Here is a 23,816-nt window from a genome sequence, read left to right on the forward strand (position 1 = left end):
GGTTGTTTTGGGCTGTAGTCGCAGGGACGATGATGGGTAGAGGGCCAGGCAGGAGTTAAGCAGCAGTTTTCATAAATTGAAAGTAAAGTGAATCTATCTTCAAGATGATGTAAAGAAGCAGATAGGTGCTTTTTTGCTTTGTCTGCTCTGTCCTTGGCAATGTGATCCCAGGAGTACTGGGCCGTACCTGAGATCACTGTTATGTGACATCTGTGCTGCCTACCATCAGATGCCTTTTCTCAGACAGTTCAAGCTGTGGCCAGATCCCATTTGCCTGTGCAGGAAATGGCATCAGGGCTCTGTGGGAAGTATGCACCTATTTTTTTCTGCTCAGCATCACCACTAGAAGGGCAGAGTAGCTGGAGACCTAGGACCTATCCATGTGGCAGATAAAACATGTTCTGCCAGGGCACTGTAAGCATCAGGGCTATTTGAGGTTCATGCTGGCAATCCCAGTGCTTGCTCTCAAGCCTGGATTTACTTCTACTGCCTTGACTTGAGATTCAGAAGGTACAGACTTCTACAGTTCAATAGGAATTAGGTATCAATTATCTTGGGGCCACTGAATCTACAGTACTTTGGAGAAAGTACAATTAAAGATCACAGTTCTCACATCATTTTAGGTACTGGCTGCTTTAGCCATTTTATTGATTTTTTTTTTTTTTTTTTTTAGAAGAAGAAATGAGAGCACATGAATTTTTTTCAAATTATTTGAAGACATTTGGAACACACTGGGGTACTTTTATTGAAGGGTAGAGGAGAATGTTTTAGTATTTTCACTCAGAGCTGTATAATGGTTTAAAAGGGCACTACACTCCTTTAGACAATTTCTTTGTTGCTGCTGCTAAGCAATGAAATGTTAAGCACAACATTTGAAATAATTGCAACAAAAGCGTGCATGCCTTGGATTCCTATGTTTTCATCCCTGGATGCCTTACTCCGTCTGTATTTGAAAATGAGATTTTGAGAGGGTCTGATGAAACCTCTAGAGTGATTTCAAATGTTTTATTTCCATGAGCTTCCATACATCTTCCTATTTATCTTTCCTGTATCACTGAAAAGTATATGCAATTTTAATCAGAGGAGCTAATGATGCATTTAGGAGGTTTTATTGTGGTTTAAAAGTGTCCCATTCATCTGTTTCTCTCTCATGTGATGCTATGACTTAGGGGGTCTGCCATCTGTTTACTTCAGTGTGGAACTAAGAATAAATATATATCTATGTAAATAGCCTTACAATTAAGGAACCCCACATGACTTTATTTGACCAAATGTCTTTTTGGTCCTTTACAAGTTTGGATTTTACTCTGGGTGAGTTTTCATTTTCATAAATGTCGGCTACACATAAAAGCACAAACCCATAGAAACATGCCAGATATGGCTGGCACATGGGGACATGTAAAAATCTTGCTGCACTTAAAAGACACCAAAAATCTGCTGTGATTTCCCTTTATTATAATAAAGGACATGCAACTGGTTTATGTTCTGGAATGTCATAGTTCCATATCTGAAGATACATATTCATGCAGAATTACAGATATTTTTGCAGGATTCACAAATGACACACAAAAACAGGGAGAAAACATTGTTCTCTGTATTGCATTCCTTGCTGGCAAATGTATATATGAAGTGCTATTTTAGAAGCAGCTTTTATCAGGAGAATATTACCAATTTCTTGAACTGTGCTGTTGTCATTACTATGAAGATTTGCATCATATCTTTAAAAAGGAGTAAGAAAATCAGTGTAAATAGATTCCCTCTGCTCCCTCCTCAAAAACATAAACAATATTATAATGTAACATAGCTATAAAATGTAAAAAATTAATTGAACACATATATGGATATGGAACAGAAGAAATAAAAAATTAGGAATCGAATACAAACCACCTAGGCAAAAGGTATGTGAAGCACATAACCACACGTCCAGGATTGTGCATAGACACTCAATGCAGCCAGAACTGTCTTATCACAATACGTGCTTATACCTTTGGTTCCATGTAATCTGCTTTCCTTTCCTACACACACGTAGACAGATGGCATAAGGTGAAAAGCTCTTGTGAAAGGCACTGGATGATTCAGGGATTTGGTAGAGAAGCCCAGTGCACTCCCTGTGGGGAAAATACTTCTTCCCAGGGTGCTTCTGCCAGCTGGGGAACTGCAGAGATTACGTGCCTCCTGTGCATGAGGAAAAGTGGTGGGGTTTTTAGCTTCAACACAGCTCTGTTTTGAGTAACGGTTTATACAAAATGCTGGCCTACATCTGACATGAAATAATTAATGATAGACATTAAGTTTCTTTATGTAGAAGCACAAGTAGAGATTGAATACTGGGTCAGATTCATGCAATAGTTTAGCTATCACTCAGTTGATTTCAGTAGATTAACCCTTGCTTACATTAAAGATGAAGTTAGGTCCTTTATGCCATACATCAGGTATGTACAGTAATGTACAAGCAAAAAGAAATGGGTATTAGAAATCTAAACCACATGAACTGACATTATCTCCATTTTCTGGCTTGATCAATAGAACTCAGAGTGGCATTAGAGCAGTGGTTACGTGGTTTTGGTCTGTTGACTGTGGCCAAACCTCAGCATTACTTGTGGGCCAGCAAGCACCTGCAATTCAGCTTTGAACTGCAAATGCACCATGGGCAGTATGATTCTGCGGTCCCGCTGCAATGTCCTTGTTTTGCCATGGTGTCTGCAGGCTTCCATGTGATAACCAGTGCCCTGTTGAAGGACCTGCACACTTCTTTATCCTGAAATACTGCATATCCCTTCTCAGTGCTGGGACATCTGACAGCTTGGCTAGGTCTTTAGCCATCAGGACAAGAGGACATCTAGGCTTATAGGCTGCATGCCACCTTAGCTGTAGTTTGGTCTTTCAGTGGGTCCTACCTGAGTCACTTGTATGCAGCGCTCCTTCCAGCTGTGGAGGAAGCAGGCTCAGGTGGGTAAGCTGCCAAGGGTCAAGATTCTTTTCCAGCTGCTGTGCATGGAGATTGAGGTGTTTCAGCAGCAGTTCTTTCACTTGAGTTCTGCTTGACTTGGGGGCCATCCTACCTCTAGGATGGGTTTTATTTTCTGAATAGCATGTTCCACTTCAGTCAAAAGTTATGGCTGTCACGCAGGAATCTTGTCATGAAATTCTTTGGCCTTTTGCAAATATTAGACTAGATTATATAATAGTTGTTCTAGTTTCATAATCTATTAATATGTACATATATACATCATTGTGCTTCTTGAGAATGCAGTGGGAACTGCTTTTCTTGTGTAATATCTTCAGTTTGTAGTTGCATCATGCACTTAATCATTACTGACAATAGTAACGACAAACAAAGTATATTTGATTGAAGATAAAGCCCAGAAAGAGCAACTGAGAATAAGGCAATTTGGAATGTTTGCAAACAGATTTTTTTTTTTTTTTTTCCAAGTTATTGTTCTTTTTAGGTTAGCTTGCCCTGTTTTTAGTTTACATCCACTTCCCTGAGTCAGCAGAACTGTGGGAGAACAGGCTAGATTTTCTTTTGATACATGCATTAATATTGGAATTGTTTGTGAAAAACTTACCTGGAGGCACATACCAGTAACATTCAGTTACAACTTAACTGCTCGTAAATTTAACTGTTTGGATCAAGGTTACTAAAGGCAATATATGAGACAACCTGAGCTTAATTTTTCATTGTGTTCACTCCCTGAACTATTAAGAGAAGACCTTGGTAGTCCTTTACACGGTCTTTCCACTTGCAAAGAGTATTCATACTTAAGAAATTCAGCATGTATTTTTAATTCATTCTCAAGAGTTTTGATAGCGTTTTTCTTTTAAACATGCCTTAAAACTGATGTCAGTGTTTCTTGCTCTGTAATTATTGTTTCCCAACATCAGGAGCAGGTTCCCAAAATAATCTTTCCTTACATGAGTAGATCTTACCCACATGATTTGTTCCAGTAAAATGAGTTATCTGTTTTAAATACTGCCTCTGAGATAAAAGGAGACTACAGCATCAGACCTCCCACAAAATTTGTCTGCCAGCTCAATTGTTTTAAAAGCACAGGCCCAGCCTGCTCTACCAAGTTCTGCCCATGTGGCTGTAGCGGTTCAAGAGCTGAAAATTTGTTAGACATTTGTTGATGGCAAAATCTTAAGATGACAATACAAAGAGGACAACAGTTTTGTCTATGTCATGTGGTGAGGGAGGTAGTGTAGCTGTGTGAATTTAAAAAGAAAAAAAGGGGAAAGAAAATTAAAGATTGGCACCTTCCATTAGCACATGGTGCACGCAATTACCCTGCAGGCAGAGCCACAATGGCAGATGCGCTATGGCATAGATGGATCTACATTTGCTCATTTAAAAAACTGTTTCTGTCTTCCTTGCTGCTGTGTAAAAAACACAACCAATAACCAAACGTGGAAAACAAGCAAACAATAACCCAATTAATTATATCCTGTAAACAAAAAGAGTGGGTGTGGAACTGCTTGTGCTTTTAACCTGTTATTTCGGTGGTATGACTCCACTACCGATTGCCACTTTCCTTTTAGTTCACTGGAAACATAAGCTACGAATGTTTGTTTTTTCACTAGCGGCTGAGTTAAATGGCTACTATGAAGAAAGATAATAAAACAGCAGCATCAAGATATACGTGAAAATAAGCTGCTTCTAGCTGTCACTTAGGGTTTCTTCACGAAGTATCCCACCACAGAACCAGCTCAGGGCTGCCTACCACACTCTTCTCTTTGAGATTCCATCTCACTAAATATAGTCAGGAGTTACAAAGGTGGTACTGGGTGCAAATGAAGGTGTGAGGTGTTTGCTAGGAAGCCCCCTTTTACCTACCTTCCATCTTTTAATGTCCTGAAGTTTATTGAGCATCATTCAGTTATTTTGCAAAATTGTGAGAATGCAAGTAAGATACTATTTAAACTTGTCATAGAATGAATGTTTTCTGATATGCAGGAGTTATTGGACAGGATGGAAGTGAATTAAATTATAATCGAATGCAGCATCTTCATTCCCAGGAAATAGTCCTTGCATTGCAAGGACATTTAACATTTTCTGAAGTATCACTAACGTGTCCTAATATCACAGTGACTCTCCATTTACAACAAGTAATAGGCTGTCTCTAGACACTGCGTATTCATAATACAGTAATGATGTAGTATTTGGTCTACTTCAATGAAAGTAGGGTCTGCCTGCTGACACCAGGTGTAAGGTGCTTATGTTGTCAAAGATAACCACAAAGCGTGAGCACCATGTAAATGATTTTCTATTCCTATCTATTAAAGCTCTAGAAGCCAGAGGAATTATCAGTTCAAACACTGTAAAACTCACCTTGCTTTTAACAGAGAAGGGCAACAAAAATAATCAAAGTTGCCTGCCAGCTTCCATACAAATAAATGTGGTAAAGCTCTTCAGCCTGGAAAATGTGACTGAGGAGAGAAAAGATAGAGGCAGGGAACAGGTGACTATGGATGAATTTACTGAAGCTTCCAGTACAAAAATACCAAATTACACAAGGAGGAGGCAGGTACTGAACAAACAAAATGAGATAATCCATCACTGAACTTTCACGTAGGCTGTAGAGCAGCACCCTGCTACAGGATGATGCAGATCTCAGCAGCTCACCTTGATCCAAAATACAAGGCTAATTTGACTTGCTTGACTAATTGCAAAATGTAAATGCCTAGAAAATAATGAAGGCACAGATGAAGGGAAAAATCTGTCGGGGAAAGACAAAAGTACTTTTGCACAAAGTCTTTGTCTAGCTATCTGATTATTGGCAAAACTACAGCAAACTTCTAAAAGTAATTTAATGGATTAACAAAAATGAAAAAGCTGCTATGTAAATTACTTGCTGTCTTCTCCCAATTCTAGTTAATACTGACAAGAAGCTGGAAAGAATACAAGCAATTATATGCAAACTGAAAGAGGTGTGATAAATTATTTCTGGGATTTAGGAATTTCTTGGAATATTTTATTTTATGCTGAAATCCCATCTTATTTTACTCGTAAGATTTTTTTGTTAAGCTCAGCAACATTTTTTCTAAGCCACATAAAATGAAATAGATACTCTTTGGGAAGCTGTTGCTGTATTTCTCTTAATCTGTCAGCACATGGTATTTATTCATTTCTCTACGTGGCTTTGATGAAATATTGCTGATTTTAATCTATTGTATTCAATGTATTTCCATATCCAGTGACTTAGAGGTCACTGGGTAATGGGAATATTGACAGGTCTGGTTCTAAGGCGTTGGCCATAAAGTGAACTTTAATGATGAGCATTTACAAAAGCTGGGCAGATGAGCAGCTTATAGAGGTGGTTCTCCATTGAGCAGAGGCTGAGGAAAAAATTTTAGTGTGGCAAAGGCATTTACGTGGATTAAAAGCACCACTGTGTTTGCCTGGGGTAGGGGGGAAAGATAGCTTCCTGCAAACCTGGCCTATTTTCTTCAAATAATCTCCAAGGAAACAGCCTATGCCGAGCTAGGATCTGATTACCAGTTGCAGGCCTCAGACCATAGCCATTATTGTTTTAACATTTCTGCCTTCATCTTTATCCCAGCAGGAACCAGGCTGTATGGGCTGCTGTGTAACTTGACCTTGCTTGGAGGTGAAAAGACAGGTTAGCACACAGCGATCACAAAGCCAGAAGCAAAAAGACAGTATTTAGAAAATAAAGAAAGGAGCTGGTGTGGTATGATTATGTGTAATGTTCTACACTGTGCGGCATGGGTGGCCTGATGAACAGTGTCTGCCCACAAAACCCAGAAACCTGGACTTGGTCATAGTTTCTCCATTTTTTAATCTTGTCTGTACAGAGATGCTGTGATTTTCATCATTAAAATACTAATGATGATGATTTCCTGCAACACTGGAGATGACAAAAAAAAAAAAAAAAAGGAAAGAAAAATGGAGGGGGGAAAAAGATCTGCAAAAAATTTTAGTGCTTTCAGTAAACAAAATTAATAGTAAATCAGCAGAAAGAGCTGGATATGAATCTTTAAGCCTTTGCTGTTGTTTTACTACTGTCCTCTGAGCTTTCGATGCAATAAACCAGTGAGCCCAGAGTCAGCAGCAATTAGGCATGACATGTCTTAAAACATCTCAGGGATGCTAAAGAGAATAAAAGCATTCAGCATCTAAAAGCTGAAGAAAGTGTAAAGGGCAAGAGAGTTTCTGTTATGATAGACCATGGATACTCAAAGTGGTATGACAACTGTGCATCACACGAGTGGTCACTGTCAAAACCCAACCAAACCACAGCTGCAAGGCCACAGGGTCCCAGTTAAATTGTGGTAGAGGCAAAGTGAGTGATAGATTTCCTTCGGTTTGTCTCAACCACCACCTCATCTCACAAAAACAAAGCAACCCAAAATTCAGCTATGATTTCGTAAAGATTTCAAACCAAGAGCAGTAGAAGCATGTTTTTTCATATCAGACCATATGGCAGATAATAAATATCTGGTTCTGATCGCTGATAACATCCTACATAGGCATGGGCAGAAAATACAGTTTCTGAAATCGAGTTTCCTGACAGATAATGCCACGTCATTCTTCACACATCCTTACTCCCTCTGTTGTATCTTTAGGCTGTAAGCTATTCAGAGCAATTACTCTTGTAGTGCTCTGATCGCAGAGCATTAGTACAATTACAGCATGTGTCAGACCAGGGAAAGGAGTTGCAGCCTGGTTAGCTTTAGTTAGGTGGGGCTTCTGGTTGCATTGTTTTGAATGGCTCCTAAAAATTATATAAGATTCTGATTAAAAACACAACAAAACAACCTACAGTCCCACTGATGTCAGTGGAAAGAACTGGTGCTTATAAAGAGGTGGCTCATTTGAAACTTTCCAAATCCCAGTTATTTTTCCCAGCTATTATTTACAGGTAGCAGAACGTATTTTGCATTTTGGGCCCTTGGAGTCATTGAGACCAAACCAAGGATTAAGCTGCTTGTGCCATCAAACCTGACTTTGTTCTGCAAACAGGAAAAAAAGATGTACACGCACCCACCTCAGAAATGCTTGAGCTTCTCAATAGAGACAAAGAATTAGGTTGCATGATGTGTTTGGAAAGCTTTCTTTTCCTCATCATTCTACCTTTGTGTGAATTGTGTATGCTCCAAAAGGGGTGACCAAAAAGCAAAACACCTTGGAGAACAAACCAGCATTAAGCCAGGTTATAGCATCCTGCCACAGCTAAATGGTTCTTTTTTAACTACTTGATGGAAAAATATATTTATTTTCTTTGTGTTTTTTCCTCCTTCCAGACTCTGACAACACCTGCTCCATTTGCCGATGAAACAAGCTGTCAGTGCCAAGCCCCCCATGAGAAGCTAACCATCGCACAAGCCCGCCTGGGAACACCAGGTATGTGGAGAGAGCTACATCAGCAGGACTATGGGTGCCCCCAAAGCACAGGCTCTCCCTTATATCTGTCAATGCCCACTTGTGCCTTCCACTTGGAAGCAGAAAGGCCAGCCTGGTATCTGGTGCTATCAGGTAATGGGGAAGAAAGCAGCAACTACAGGGCCATTATCTTCTGTTAGAGGAAAAACAAGAGAAAACATTTCAAGTTAGAGTTTGATGTTTTCATGGATGTCCACATGTTGGTCGGAAGGAAGGCTTGCCAGCCCACTTCAGACAGCCTGCAAATTGTTTCGGGTAGTGGCTACCTCCTGGATTCTCTTCCCACGTTGCCCCTGTATGCTGGAGAACTTATTTCGCTGATGTTCTTGTTGGTTATGTCAGATCTTCAGTGGCCTTAAAGGCCATTTGCTGTCTGCAAAGAAACCATGCCCAATTTCTTTATCTGGATATTTGTGATTAGGCTGCAAAAATGGGACAATTTCACATAAAGTCCTAAGTACATACTTCAGCCCCCCTAAATTCCAAGAGACTAATAAAAAAAAAGTGCCTTTGTTTACTTACTTTACTTATTTAAAATAAGCTTTCAAAGTGCGTGCGCTTCATAGGGGTAAGCCACAGCTTTCCAGTCAGCTCTGCAAGGAACAGTGTTTTCCCTTGAATGTCCTGACAGCAGAGACATCTCTCTGTAGCACTGAAGTACAGACCACAGAGGCCGGAGTTCTGTTGCTCTCATCTCCACTGTCCTTTTGCTTGGAAATGGCACAGCTGTCAGGTGTGTCATTCGGTAAAGCAAGTCCTTTTTCTGTTTGGAGGCTGCTGCTGAAGATGTTGTACAAAAAGTAAGAGTTATAAAGGTAATAGCTGGAGGATGGTAAGAAAAAGACATTATAGGCTTGTTAGAAAGAAAAGCTTGGTGGAAGTATGAAAGAAGGGAAGTGAAAGTTTATGTGGAAGACATAAGCAATACATTTTTACAGCACTATGCTGTGGAAAAAAGAAAGTCACAGACAAGAGAGGAGGAAAAGGGAGATGATAAGAAAAAATAAGGGAAAAAAAAAGAAAAATCCAGGAGGTAGAACTGACTAGAAAGGCAGAGAGGGAAGAACGAGACATATGGTGGAACCCTGAATGAGGCAGGAAGATGACATTTTTGCTAAATTAGAATATAGGGATGATGGATGATAATAAATAGGCTAAATCTGAGAGAAAACAGCAGACAGAAGAACAAGTAATGAGCAGGTAAAACACTCCAAGTTTACCCATGGTGCCTTTGAGCATCAGAACTGGGGTAAATCTCCACAATCATCTGGGAACAAAAGCCTGTCCAGTACAATTAAGTGCAACTTGTTTGGGTCTGAAAAATTACTGTTGTGTTTCTTTCTCCACAGTTGACAGACCTGTCAGAGTGTATGCAGATGGGATATTTGACCTCTTCCACTCTGGCCATGCTAGAGCTCTTATGCAAGCCAAAACTCTATTTCCAAATAGCTACTTATTAGTAGGAGGTAAGATCAGAGTTATTTATTGCACTGAATTTTTGCTTCTGTGCTTCAGTATCAGAGAGTTATTGCCATACCCACACCCTCAGCTGTTTATACACTATGACTTTGAATACTACTTTCACTCTGGGGGCTTTCTATAGGCCATTTGCCATGACTTACATCTTACAATTGCATCAATTAAAGTAAAAGTCAAATTCTGCCCTCAGCAGTACAGGCACAATTCTCATTTAGTTAAAGCAGGTGCCTGCATGACTCTGAACTTAGAATAGCTCCATATGAATAATTTACCTTTTTCAGTTATTCACTCAAAATTGTTCAAAGATGGAGACGAGTGAATGAGATCAACCACTCATTTATTTCTGGCTTCTCATTCCCTCTGCCAGCCAGGCACAGCCCACGGCTCCTGCCTGCCAGGTCAGTGTGTGTGCACGCAGACCCAGCCTTCAATATCAGGAGAGAAGCTAAATCCGGCCTGTTATCATTGGAGGCCCAAATATAGGTCATGATTTGAAAGTAGATTTTAGCACACAAGTGTCCCTGGGCAGGTTACTTTATTATAAGTATTTTTGCTATGAGTATCTTCTTTTCTTGCTGTATGTCTGCCTAACAGATGTTCAGCAGTTGGTACGTGACTGAGTCGTCACCGGAGGGTGGCTCTTTCCTGCCTCGCTCTACTCTCCTGAGGCCTCACAAACATGCATTTTCGTTCCAGTTTGCCTGCACCTTTGGGGCTCAGATATGCCTCGCATAAACATTTCACAGCAACCTTCAGCTGCTCAAATGCTTACAGCAGTGATGATAAAGCAAATGTGAATGCAGCCTTCAGACACTTTCTAAGATGCATTGTTTCGCATCTTTGTCCCACATCAGTTGAATGGGGAGGAAAAAACCCCAAGATAGAGGAAAAGCAAAAGCTCCTTGTAAACACACTTTTTGGGTTTACTCGTAAATTAATGAAATATGGTAATTCCCTCGAAGGGAAAGGAGACATCCCTTTGTTATGAAGGAAACATTATGACTCTTGTTTTCTTGTTGAGCCAGATAGCTTGCAAAAGAAGCAGGTGGGGGTGCAAGACTGTGAGGTTTAAAAAAACTCCAAGTTATGTAGGTTTTGTTGTTGCTTTTAAAGGAGTGGGGGGTGTCCCAGATCAGTAAAGGAGCTCTGGGGCAAAAGCCTGGCTCCTTTGAAATTCATAGCATAGCTTCATTTTGCCCTTATTTTTGGAGTGAAGGACAAAGCAGCCAGCACTCATCAGCACCTTTTCCCAGCAAGGCACTGTGTCTTAGCATGTTTGAAAAATGGGTGCCTTTCCACACCTACATACAATTTGTGCTGCAAAAGCACTGGTGTCATAAGTCTTTGTGGGCACCACAACCAACCCCTTCTATTTCTCATTTTGAAGACAATTATTTGGAGCTACGATTGTTATTTTTTAGTAGACCTTTATACCTTCCCAAATCAGTCATTAGAGCAGGATGACAGAATCAAAGTAAAATGAAGGTATTGTGTCTGCACTGCACATTAACGAAAGTAATCAAAAATAAGATCAAACCTTTCTACAGAATTCAAGCAAAAATTACTGGTTTCCATTAATTTTAGTAGACCCTTTTTCCAGGAGACTGTAGCTTTAAGGTGACATAAAGGCTGTAAATAAGTATAAATACAATCTCAGACGGGATCTTTCTACTGAAAATGCATTGATCTCCATTAAATTTCTTGTCTGCAGGCATCAGAAATGACATAATAGGATTGAGTATCATTCTGCTAGTTGAAATTCGTATGTGTATTATTATCTGGCTTCGAATTTTGCATGCACTCCAGAGCCTTCCTACATTTTTCCTACTTTAAAGGTCCTTAACGACCATCACAGCAAGAACATCCATTTTAGATCTCAAAAAAGACAGCATCTTTGCCAGCGCATTGCCTGATAGGTTGATGTTTTCAGATTAGAAAGAAGCAGCTGTAGGGCTGCTCTCACACTTCCCTGCAGCACTAATAACATTGCATTTATCACGTGTCAAGTTTATTTACTGTTTGTCTCAGTGTCACGGACAAGTGAGATCCAAAGGCACAGGTTTGACCTGTGTTGAAGGACCACCACTGTCAACCAAGCTATAAATGGGTATCACATTATTCCATCTTGAGTGTCAAATGACTATTGTAGCTGTAATATTGGACAGTTACAGTGGGGACAGGTCACTGTTTTATGCAACATTATGAGAAACATAGAAAGGTAATACCCAACTTTTACAGTCCTCTGGTAACCATGGGTGTTGCTTCCCCTCATTTTAAAAGCAATGTGACAAAGTATTAAGGTTAAGGACAGAGTATGAGAGGTAAGGACACAGGATTTACGGGTTTTTAAATTTGCACATTCCACTAGGGCATAGGGCTTCTCACAGTCCTTTCTATGGATATTCCTTCTGTGATTTCCTATTTAAACACGGCACAAGCCTTACTTCTCTTTCTGTGAAACCTGCTGAACTCAAACCTAAATTCAGAAGCAGATTCCTATAAAATGTGCCATGGCCTGTTTTCCATCAGTGTCTAGTGAGAAACTGTTCTGCTGTGATTTAAACCTTCGTTGGCAAGTTCATCATTTAGAGTATCATTTACATAAGCACAAAAAGTGGGGAGGCCCAGAAAGGCTGAGGGGTCTCCATCTTTGGGAACTGAGCTGGATGAGGCCCTGAGCAATCTGCTGTGTTTGACGTTGCTGTAAGGAGCGAGGTTGCATTAAGTGATGTCCTGTGGCGCTTTCCTGCCTCGACCATTTTGTTAAGTTTGCAAACATTCTATGATTGCCAAAACTGCACTTCTGAACTCTTTCTAAAGTGCTAGCCATTGCCCCTGAAATTTCACAGCCCGTGAAATCCCCACTGGGAATGAGTTGCCTTAACATGGGCATACTGGACCACCAGAGATGTTCAACAATATATCACTGGGCCTCTGGCTACAGGTGCAGAAAGGGAAGGCTCTCTCAGAAGTCTATGGTTGTACCTGCTAACCCTGAGCAGAACTCAGATGCCCTGGAGCACCCCAAAATTAGCTAAGCTTGTAACTGAGTCCTTAATGGAATTATTAAGAAATAATCAGCTTCTGGTTATGCTAATTCTAGTTATTGTGGAGCCATTTTGTTGATACTTCCATATTTCAGTTTGCAGTGATGATTTAACTCATAAATTCAAAGGCTTCACTGTGATGAATGAAACTGAGCGATATGAAGCCCTCAGACACTGTCGCTATGTGGATGAGGTCATCAGAGATGCACCCTGGACGCTGACACCCGAGTTCCTTGAAAAACATAAGGTACATTTCTCCCCTTATTCTTCCCTTCCCCTTTGTAGACTAATTGAGAATTAACAGCAAGTCTGTGAAATCCTATTAGGTGTAACAAATTATTTAATTCAGTTAATTTCAGTCACTGAAAAAAACACTGTACATGATGGATTTTGCCTCTACCTGTCAGAAAATGTTTGTCTTGCCTTTTTTTTTTTTCCTCAATACACTGAGATGATTCTTGTAGTGGGAGTTTTGAGTGGCAAAGTAACACTGAAGAATTATTCACAAACTGACTTCCAGGGAAGGAGCTCATAAACCACAAAAGTTATCATATAGTGACTAAAGTCCCAAATTAAAGACACATTTCTTATTAATGTCAACAGATGAAATAATTGGCCAGAAATACAGAAAAATGTCATGTGTCCCCTTAGAGGCAGGATAGAATTTCTTACATGCTATTGACTGTCTTGAAATATATATGAATCTTAACAAAGCATAAATAACTCAGATATATGTTAGTACCCACATCATTGGGTGACAAAAAGACCGTACTAGGTATACACGTATATACACACAGCCCTAAGGAGGCAGAATAAAGAATCCTGCCTCCATGGTTTTGAAAGCTTTGCCACTTGTCTTAGCTCTTCCAGTAGCAACAAAAGTAGGAACGGGCATCTTCAGTTTTCTACAGTGTCACACAGAGCCAGTCAGAATGATGTGTTCATGGCAGTGCTTCTGCAGACAAGCTTTCTGTTCTTTCATACTGATCATGCAACACAGCAGTTGTAGGCCTAAATCTAGTGCAATATTCTAGGTGATGGCTTTAGGATGAGAATGTCAAAAGCAAGTCAGCTGAAGTCGAGAAAAGAGATGATCCTCCACATCAACCCCTTACTGAACCAGAATTCAGTGATGGTGGCATGTGATTCTTCTTCTGTTCACTGGCAGATTGACTTTGTAGCCCACGATGACATCCCATACTCCTCCGCTGGCTCGGATGATGTATACAAACACATAAAGGAGGCAGGTAAGGGCAACTTTTCATTTTTAGCACCTTCATTTTCAGCCTCAGCTCAAACTTTTTTACTGCCTTTTGACCACAACTGCTGGGAGAGAAGCAGTAGAGATAATATCACATTCTCTTACACCCTAATAGTAGGTACTGCTGATTCCAGCGGAAAGATTCACTTTGTAAAACCACAAAGAATGTCCTTAGCTGAATTCCTGCCATAGCGCCCAGGAAACCATTCAGATCTGTCATGAAACAGTCCCATCTGGATTTTTAAAGCATTTTATGTGTCCCTGAGTAAAAGCTTTGAGTGGGTGAAAATGAGTTTATTTCCCACAGCAGCCCAGCCAACTTCAGATGTTTGTTGGTAACTGTGAACTGATGACTCCTTGACACAGCCCAGTCCTGAATATGGGCAAGCATAGGCAGCCTTCTGGAGTCACCAGGATCCACTTCTGCTTTGCACTGTGGGTTCTTTTCACTGCTCAAGGAAGCTGAATTAATTCTGAGGAGATAATGTTAATCCACTTTTGCCAGCAGCAGCTATCCTAACACAGTAAACAGTGCCAGAGGAGGAACTGATCATACCTTCCTCCTCCTGCTCCCTAGAGGTGCTGCTTTGAACTTCAGCAAATCAATCCTCTTTCTGTATACAAAAACATGTATATTTGAGCCTTAAAAAAACATCCAGAGCAAACTTGTCATGCAAAGTGACCTTCTCAAGGTATACAATGACAGGAGTAGACCATGTATTGAACTGAGCTGCAAGAATAAGCTTTTTATAGCAGCAGTTCTTGATCTTTTTCTACTTGCAAACCTCACTGTGGTATCGGACTCGCAACCCTTTGGGAACTGCTGTCCTACCGTTTCAGAGCCAGCACCAGCTGACTTCAGTACTCCCATTTTTCCACACCAGGTTGCTGGGGAGCAGAGAAGCAGATGGAAACTGTGGAGCTCTTTGTGCAGAGTCCCATGGGGTCCCATTTCCCCACTTTCTTCAGTGGGTGGGAGGGCACAGGGATGGTGAGCTGGAAAACTGTGCGCTGACTAAACATCTGCACATCTGAACAGTTAGTTTGGAAAACATGAATCAGTCCAACATGTGAAGCATATGAAAGCAACATCAGGGACAAAAGGTAGTGTTCTCATACATGGGTTTGTGAACTTTCTTAAAATCAATTCTGCTTTTTTAGCAAGGGTAGAGTTTGGATTTTGTTCATGTATTCTTGTAGCTCTTACCTATAAAGGCTTCTGGCTCAAAGTGGGTTTCACTGCTTCCAAAAATAGTTCCCTGAGTGACTGCTGCAAGCCTGAAAAGCACGATCAGGGAAACCTCTCTGCTCATGATTAAAATAATCTACTTTTTAGCAGAGTATTAATTAGAGATCAGAAAGAAAAACTATCACATAGCAGTTAGTCACAAGAGACTGCTAAGCTGCTTGATTCCAGATCTTTTTCTAACCCTATGAAATTAGGTAGCAGTGCCTGTCTACTTCAAGAACATGGGAGGATTAATTTGCTGGTAGCTATAGCACACTTTTAAGACAAAGCACTCCTCTTTTTTTTTTTTTGCAAAACCATTTCCAGTCTTATCTCACAGCTCCCTCTCATCAGCAGTTTGATGTTGCAATTACCCACGAGAGAAGTAATTCTTTTGTAGCACTAAATAACTACTAAACTAAGGTGTGCTAGTACTCTGCTATTATTGCCTTTGTGACTTGCATTAACAGTTCAAGTTATTCTGTCTCGATGAGGAGTAATTAAAAAGCAGTATATACCCCAGCTGTGTTGATGAAAATACAAGCACTATTAATAAGTGGCCAGTTTTCTTAGGGACTGATCTGTTGGAGCAGGGAGAGAGGTTATGCAGCTACTGGCATGGCCCAATGAACATGAAATGGGGGCTATAGAGATTGATACCCTCAGTTCCTGTGGTATATCCATGTCTGTTCACACTGCCATTATGCTTCACCTTTCTGTTACAAGCTACTGGCACCTCCACGGTGTTTACCAGTTCTTGTAATGCATCTTTTACCTGAAGGCTCTTCCTGGCTTTGGCCAAGGCCAGAAGCTGATCTGTTTTACTCAGCAGAACAAAGACTGTCAGGTGGTGCAGTGCAGGAGTGGAGGAAAGAGTGGGAATATGCAGGAAAGCAGCAAATGCCCTACTGATAACATGAGTGGAAGCCAACCCCCAGCTCTTTTATATAACATTAAATAATACACTTATGGAAAGAACTGCTCAGTGAATTGCCACAGCTGTGAGGTTTAGCCTTCCCAGCTTGGGAGCCCCTGCCAGTCTAATAACTTCCACATCATAGCTGACACTGTGAAGAGGGCAAGTTGTAGCCTTTCTGAAGTTTCCTTCTGAAGACTTGAGGGAAAATTAATAGTACAGCAGTTCAGTGTCTTCTACTGCCTTCCCAAAGCTCACACAGGAACAAAAGGAAAGAACTAGGAATAAGACAGGTAGAATTGCAAGTCTCTTACCTTTGGTCAGGTGTTTCTGTGTTCATCCTCAGCCACCTGCCGCAGCGCCTGATCCTAGTGGGCTTTCTCAGCAGGCTTTGTTTTCCCACTTTGCTCAGGAATGTTTGTACCAACACAGAGAACTGAAGGTATCTCCACATCTGATATCATCACAAGGATCGTGCGGGACTACGACGTGTATGCCAGGCGCAATCTCCAACGAGGATACACTGCCAAAGAGCTGAATGTTAGTTTTATAAATGTAAGTACACGGATCTGCATTTGCCTCTGAGACACTCTTCCTAGGACCCCAAATGTAGAGGAAAGCTTATGAAATAATATCTTCCTCCTGCTGCTTTTAAAATAGCTAGGAAGAACTTAATTTAAAAGAAACTGGTAAGCTGAGGGTTGTTTTAATTGCTCCTATTAATTAGCAGCTTCATTTCTATGTTGTGCTCTTATTTTTGTAACAAAGCTGCTGCTCCCCCTTCCTCCTTGAGCTGTAGGTGGTTTAATGACAGACTAGGAAGGAGCCCACCCCACCACTGCAGGCTTCTCAGCCGCTCAACCAAGACACAATCTCTTTATTCCCATTGTGAGAAGACAGCACAGAAAACAAAGATTGTGATATCCAAACTTCCTCTACACTGCAACAAACAGTCCATGAAACCAACCACTGAGCAGTGCCATTACTAGACAAAGCTGAAATGGTTTTTAAAGGACAAGGAAGTGTGTTCTGTAGCTGGTACATAAATGATGCTGAAGAAATCAGAAACTACAATTGTAGGGCAAGAGCACCATTTGAAAGTATGGCTCAAATTATTCAGCTTCCATGTACAGAATTGCACCTTACACTCCACTGAGTAAACACTTGACAGAAATGAGTTTACTTTCCTTCATTTTCTGTTTCAAGTCTTAAGGCCTTGAGATAACCCACATAACTGAAATCTCCCTTGTAATTGGGCTGACTTGCAGCAGCCTGATTGTGATGGACTGAATTGTGCCATTTCATAAGGGTTTTGTGCACTGGATTATTGTTTTTAAGTCTGACAGGTAAATAACAGATCACAGGGCATAAATTTTTATTTCACTGGCCTTTTTTTTTTTTAGCCTTCTACACCTCTACAAATCCTGCTTGTAAGTACTTCACCCAGAAGGATCACTATTGCAAATATCCATTAAATTCAGGCATGCTGCACTAAATGTAACGTGGGAGCTCTCAAATTTACCCTTTAGCTGCTCTGAGGTTAAGATACTGTTGCATAAACTATACTTCCCCAGCCTCAGAAGTCTCTCCCGGCAGTTGGTTATTTAGCTAATAGTAATTTAAATGCAGAGATAATTATTTGCACCACAGACTGTTTGTGTTTCAAGGCTAAAACCACAGGATTTCACAAGGCACAATAGTGCTGGTTTCCTCACTAAAGGAAGGGTTGATCCCCTATTAGGTGTAAAATGAGTTTGATTTCTTTGGACCTTGGGGATTTTGTTTGGCCTTGTGGCCTGCAAAGACAGTTCTTCTAGAGATTCATGAGCTAGAATAAACCCCACCTCAGCACTAAACATTACTTCTTTTAAAAGTAAATTCAAGTGCCCATTAAATGAAGTTCAAAGGAAATTAAAAGCTGATAGTGATCTGTGCTGCTACAGAGACCATTACACCTTCAAGGGCACAGCATTAGCTGTGTATGTTTGCAGAGTACAGAAGCTTTTCGAGACAAAAGCCCTTTAACCTGAAGTATTTTAGAAGCTTGGCCCAATGAAAGCTCCCTAACATCATCTTCTCTGTTCCTCTCTTTTTCTGCATTACTGGTCAATTAGGAGTTTACTCCCTTTTTCTGTGAAGTCTGCTGGCCACAAGGCACTGGCCTACATACATCTTTGTTGCAACCAGAAGCCGTTAAAGAGAGTTTTGCTTCTGCTTTGCAGAAGCCCAACCAAAGAGGCATTCTGGTCCAAGTTAACACCCAGGCCAGCAAGCAGGCTGCATTTGCTAGGAAACCCAGGGAGATTTGCCTTCCACTTACTGCTAATTTTGAGCTGTTGTCACTTGTGTCCTTCACAAGAGTCATAGAATTTTCAAAGTGCATTCAGTTTGAAAATATGGAAAGAGTCATGCAGTGGGTTAAATACAGTAATCACCCAGCACTGTCTTTTCAACATGTACCTTCTGCACTTCGTTCCACAAATGTTACATTTGCATTTATAAAAATAACATGGGAATAGTTAACCAAGGCCATATGTATTAGGATACATTAATGCAGTTTGTTTCTTCTTCTCAGCTGGCAGTGGCTAATTAATTTCCAAGTCCCTATGTATTAATCTCTGTCTGCACTTTTAAAACAGGAGAAGAAATACCGCTTTCAAAACCAAGTCGACAAAATGAAAGAAAAAGTCAAGAATGTGGAGGAAAAATCAAAAGAATTTGTTTACAAGGTGGAGGAGAAGAGCCATGACCTCATTCAGAAATGGGAAGAAAAGTCCAGGGAGTTTATTGGCAACTTTTTAGAGCTGTTTGGACCCGATGGAGCCTTGGTAGGTACTCTGCAATTCTAGGAAGTCTGGGTGGCTTTTATTTCTCCTCCATGACACAGATCAAGAGCAGATTCTTTTGCTGCAGTCTTTGTTTTGAAAGCCAGCACAGTAGGATAATGCCAGGCCTGCTTGCTGAATCCAATACCGCATGCCAATACTGCAGTGGGAGGATTTGCCACTTCTGACTGTTGCTTCTTTGTGGATAATTTCTATCTTTTGTCAAGGTGTGATGCTGAATGTGATACTGCATTCAGTAGAGCTATGTAACATCCATACACAAGCAAACAGGCTAATACAGTCCATTGTCCCTATTAGCATTAAATGGGACCACACAGACATGAGGGAGGGATTATACACTGGAAGTGGTGAGGGAAAGAAGACCATCGAGAAGTTTTTCAAAAGTTCTTTTCATGCTCTGTACTCAGTAGTAGAAGATGACAATTTTCTAACTTGAAAAACTACTGATTTGAAGTTCCAAGAAGTGATTTTACACATCAGGTGGCCGGGCTCATCTGACTGACTGCAGGGAAGGCTTAGGAACTGAAGCACTTCAAAAGCTCTCCTTGGTACATGCTGGCTCCACAAAGCCCATTCACCAAAGGCCCCCAGGTGACTTGGAAAGGCAGTGGAAGGTCTCCAAGAGCATCCTTCTGTGGAGAAACTCTGGGGCCTCACCTGCTCAAACCAAAGTCAGGCACCGAGTGAGCGGTGAGTTGGTGACACTTCAGAGCCCCAGAAGAGTCCTAGACCCCATCTTTCAGTTCTGCTAGCTTGCCAAAGCCTTGAGAAGCTTTGTCTTTTTGTACTACTTCCCCTTGCTACATTGAAACCAGTAGCAAAGCTTAATTTATATGTAGAATTTTTTTGTTCTTAGGCCTTCCCAGGCCTTCCTGTTGGGAGTCAGTCCTTTTCCAACAAGCTCTCTCTGTGCATCTGTGTTCTGGAGAAAGCCCAAGCCCCAGCCAGACCCTCCAGTACAGGCATCATCTCAGATGTGCTGCTCTAGTTGCAAGCTCTAAGTGAAGTTATTGCTCTGTTCAAAGAAATGTGAGCAAGCACGGAGGAGAGCAGCAAGCACTGCAGGGTGAACTGAGGGGAGCAGAGTAAGAGCTAGACAAATAATCCTGCAGAACAGCAGGATGCTTCAGAGGTACATTTTCAGACCATGGCACGCAGACAGTCAGGCATCTGCCTCCTCACTTGAAAGCAAACCCTGTGCAGGAGGCTTGTGCAAAGCTTTCACTGCTCATGGATTACAGTTTGAGGCAAAGTGTCAACAAAGGCAGCAAGCCACAAGAAACTGTTTAGGACTAACATGAAGCAGATACTATTGGAATAATTATGAAGAGTCAACACACACATAATGTTCTCTCAGGTCCGTCTTTATGAGTTCATACCTGAACAACTTCCCATCACAAAAGGTACCTTGTGTTAAAAGGATCATAGCAGAGGTTTTGTTTATAAACAAACACTCGGGAAGAGTCACAGACCTGTGGTGAATTAAGTAGCCCACACCACAGGTGTGTCACAACTCAGTGCCACTAAAGCACATAACATAGTGCCTGCCTCTTACTGGAGTTCTCATCTCTTCTCTGCTATGACATGCCATATTGATTACCACTCAGTTGAGAAGACTCTCAAAGTAGGCTGTGAAGGCTTCAGAACAGAAACTGCATCTTTATAATCTCTTTACAACACCTACCATGCAAAGGCAGGTGCTCTCTGAATAACGTAAGTCCCAGCCATATAATCAAATAGCTTATTTTCCTTGGGAAGAGAGCAATTCTTCTGATGAAGAACCCAGGTTCACCTGCACTGACCACATCCACATGAAGCTTCTTCTCTAAGTTATTCTCCATAGAGCTTGGTGACTGGTCCTCATGTGAGATGGTCCTGTGGCCATAGGTGCTGGATAAATAAAACTAATGTTAACAGAGCACATGAAACTCAGAGGAGATGAGTTTGCCTGTGCAGAGAGAGGAAAAGAATTTGAAAGCCTTGATCCCATCCCCTGGCTCTACCCACTCAACTCTGCACACTGGTGGCATTTTTAGAAGCCCTTTGCTGATGAACATTTTACCAAATTTGATTAGAGAAAAGCTGCTCTGCAACAGTCTCTTAAGAGCTGGGGGTGGCCTCCTGTTTCACAAGTTAGCATTTGACCACGGGGCAGGGAATCTGGTGCAGTCGCAGAGACCTTTGCTAAGAACAAGAGGAGTGAAATCTCCTGATAGCGTTGTAGGAAAAGCGTCACTGACAGCGAGCTGAGAGGTGGTGCGGCTTTTTTAAATATGCTCTGAGCCTTGGCAACAGGAAAGACTTTTAAAATAATGATAACTTGCTATTAGTGTCAAAACTGTTATTAACATTAATTTGCCTTATCACTGTTAGTTACATGTTGCTTTTAATGTTGACATTAAAAGTACAGGAATCGTTATGGGCATGCTGGATTCCTAGATTGGTAATTTGCATGCCATTAATATGCTGTTATTATTTCACAAATAATTATTATAACACGCTTTATGCTAGCATCAATTTTCTAAAAGGGCCACGTAGCCCACAGAAAAATGCCCATTTGTGAAAAAGGTCAAAATGTCAGTTTTCAAATGTCAAGATGTCTATAATTCATTGGCAATTCTGCCCACCTGTGTGTAGTTTTTCTACAAGAGAGTCACATGTTCTGGCATGAGAGGACGACCACACACTAGGGGACCCTAATGGCAGAGACATGGCCCCGGGGAAGTGGAAAGCAGTAGGGTTCATTCCACCCCCTCTCAGACACATAGGAGCAGGCAGCTGCACATAGGTCAGCGGAGAGAAACCAAGCTCACAGGGCAGGGTTTCTGTGCCAGTCTCCCTCAGGAGTGTACCTTCAAAGGGCTGGCTTCACTCTATGCAGTGCACAGAGGGACTTGGGGATGGTTGCAAACGGCTGCATCACCTCAGACATCAGCAAGGGTTCAGATAAATCCTGCAGGTTGCAACTCAAACCCAGGGACAGCGTTTAGGCCACACCGTGTGTCCACAGCCTGGACTTGAGCACGGCCTTGAAACAATCAGCAGCTCAAAAGCAGCAGTCATGGAATCATAGAATGGTTTGTGTTGGAAGGGACCTTAAAGCTCATCTAGTTCCAACCCCTCTGCCATGGGCAGGGACACCTTCCACTAGACCAGGCTGCTCAAAGCCCCGTCCAACCTGGCCTTGAACACTGCCAGGGATGGGGCAGCCACAGCTTCTCTGGGCAACCTGTGCCTCACCACCCTCATAGTGCAGAGCTTCTCTGCAATGCCCAACTGGCACTTGTTCCATAAACCAAAAGAATGTCAACACGCAGGCAATAAAATTCAGAAATGGGCAAAATACTTCTGCCCAGTAGCAAGTTTGCCAAAAGCAAAGCATTATCTCAGGACTGAGCAGGCAGTTACCCTGCTGAAGGTGTGAGTGCACCAGCTTGCTCAAGCAACAAGCTCTTTGCACAGCCTGGCTGAGGACCTTAGCAGGAAGGGGAGATTCTCCTTTCCATCCCTTGACCACGCAACCTGAGGTAGAGGCAAGTTCCCTCTGCCACATGACATACCAGCCAAGCTGGGACACTTCAGTCTCCCCCAGCACCGGTACCACAACAGCATGAAGTATCACAATGTTTCCTGAAGTGGCTGACTGATGAGGTGCCAGTGCAGTGGTTTGCTTGTTCAGGAAGAAGATATTTCATATCAAACATCATATTTTTTGTTGGGGGTTACCTTCAGTGGGACGATGACACAGACCAAATGAAGCAACAAAACCTCAGCTTCTCTGATCTAGAGAGCAACTTTGCAGTCCTGCCACTGAATTTTAATAGCTTTGCCAGCCCTGGTAACATCCTCACAGCTCTCAGCAGCAGAAACCCTCCCCCCATCCAAATGCTTCCTGGCACCATTTATCAGGAGCAACCACCATCTGCTAACGACTGAGACTGTAGGAAGCCCTGACTATTCTGGACCCAGAAGGAGTGCAGGGGTAGGTTACACGCCATGGGTCTGTGTGTGAGTGCTGCTAAGTGCGACTCCAGGCAGCCCAGTTCTGCACTGCAGCAACATCCAGGCTCTAAAACCTAAGTTAGTAAAAGCCAATGTGATAAAGATAAAAACAGTGTGAGGGAGGTCACAGAGGAACAGTTAAGTTTTGTAGCTGTGCTCAGTCATTAGCTCCCAGGATTAGCAAACACTGGATGGGAATACCTTGCATCCACCCCTCTGCTGGCAGGGAATAGTGCATTTCAAAGAGTAGGAGGAAGAGCAAGATGGACAGCCACATGCTCCTTGGCCAGGAGGAAGGTCATCACAGAGCAGGGTTTTTGCAGGGGAAAGGGAGGAGGAACAAAACGAAAACTCAAGCTGAGCAAGCCTGTGGCCTGCAGCAACCCAAGCAGGCAAAACCAGAGTACATCCTGTACAAGTACTTTGTTCTCAGACCTCAACTTATTTTGCTCTCAGAGCATCAGTTTAACTTTTTCTGGGCTGGCTCTTCCATTCCAGCCGAGCATCGCCTATGAGCCGACCTCCAGTACTCCAGCCAATGCTGAGGCTTCTTGTTCCCCACCCCCAGAAGCAGCAGTGGGGCACTCACTTTTTGCACATGAAGCCTGCAGCGGCAGCACAGCACAGTCCAGA

The 23,816-nt window shown here is 41.8% G+C and overlaps 1 protein-coding gene and 1 long non-coding RNA gene across 6 annotated transcripts in view; one reads left to right on the forward strand and one right to left on the reverse strand.

The window, feature by feature from the left end:
• PCYT1B (phosphate cytidylyltransferase 1B, choline) overlaps positions 1 to 23,816 on the forward strand; it is a 44,166-nt gene that overhangs the window by 3,796 nt on the left and 16,554 nt on the right. For 3 of the 4 annotated variants that reach the window (XM_065677254.1, XM_065677251.1, XM_065677253.1), the window contains exons 2-7: positions 8,266 to 8,365; positions 9,754 to 9,870; positions 13,026 to 13,177; positions 14,099 to 14,177; positions 16,748 to 16,890; positions 18,975 to 19,163. In XM_065677254.1, coding sequence (XP_065533326.1) covers positions 8,266 to 8,365; positions 9,754 to 9,870; positions 13,026 to 13,177; positions 14,099 to 14,177; positions 16,748 to 16,890; positions 18,975 to 19,163 — 780 coding nt within the window. The remainder of the gene's footprint in view (positions 1 to 8,265; positions 8,366 to 9,753; positions 9,871 to 13,025; positions 13,178 to 14,098; positions 14,178 to 16,747; positions 16,891 to 18,974; positions 19,164 to 23,816) is intronic. The other variant, XM_065677252.1, reaches the window with a different exon arrangement.
• LOC136013444 (uncharacterized) lies at positions 1,434 to 22,674 on the reverse strand. Of its 2 annotated transcripts, none has more exons than XR_010612251.1 (5): positions 20,974 to 22,674; positions 16,650 to 16,858; positions 8,927 to 9,184; positions 5,330 to 5,427; positions 1,434 to 3,499 (listed from the first exon to the last, which is right to left on the reverse strand). It is a non-coding gene; the product is annotated as an uncharacterized LOC136013444 (long non-coding RNA). The 2 variants fall into 2 exon arrangements; XR_010612252.1 differs by lacking the exon at positions 20,974 to 22,674 and adding an exon at positions 20,866 to 20,962.

Source organism: Lathamus discolor, chromosome 4 (genome assembly GCF_037157495.1).
Source record: "Lathamus discolor isolate bLatDis1 chromosome 4, bLatDis1.hap1, whole genome shotgun sequence".
Taxonomy (NCBI): domain Eukaryota; kingdom Metazoa; phylum Chordata; class Aves; order Psittaciformes; family Psittacidae; genus Lathamus; species Lathamus discolor.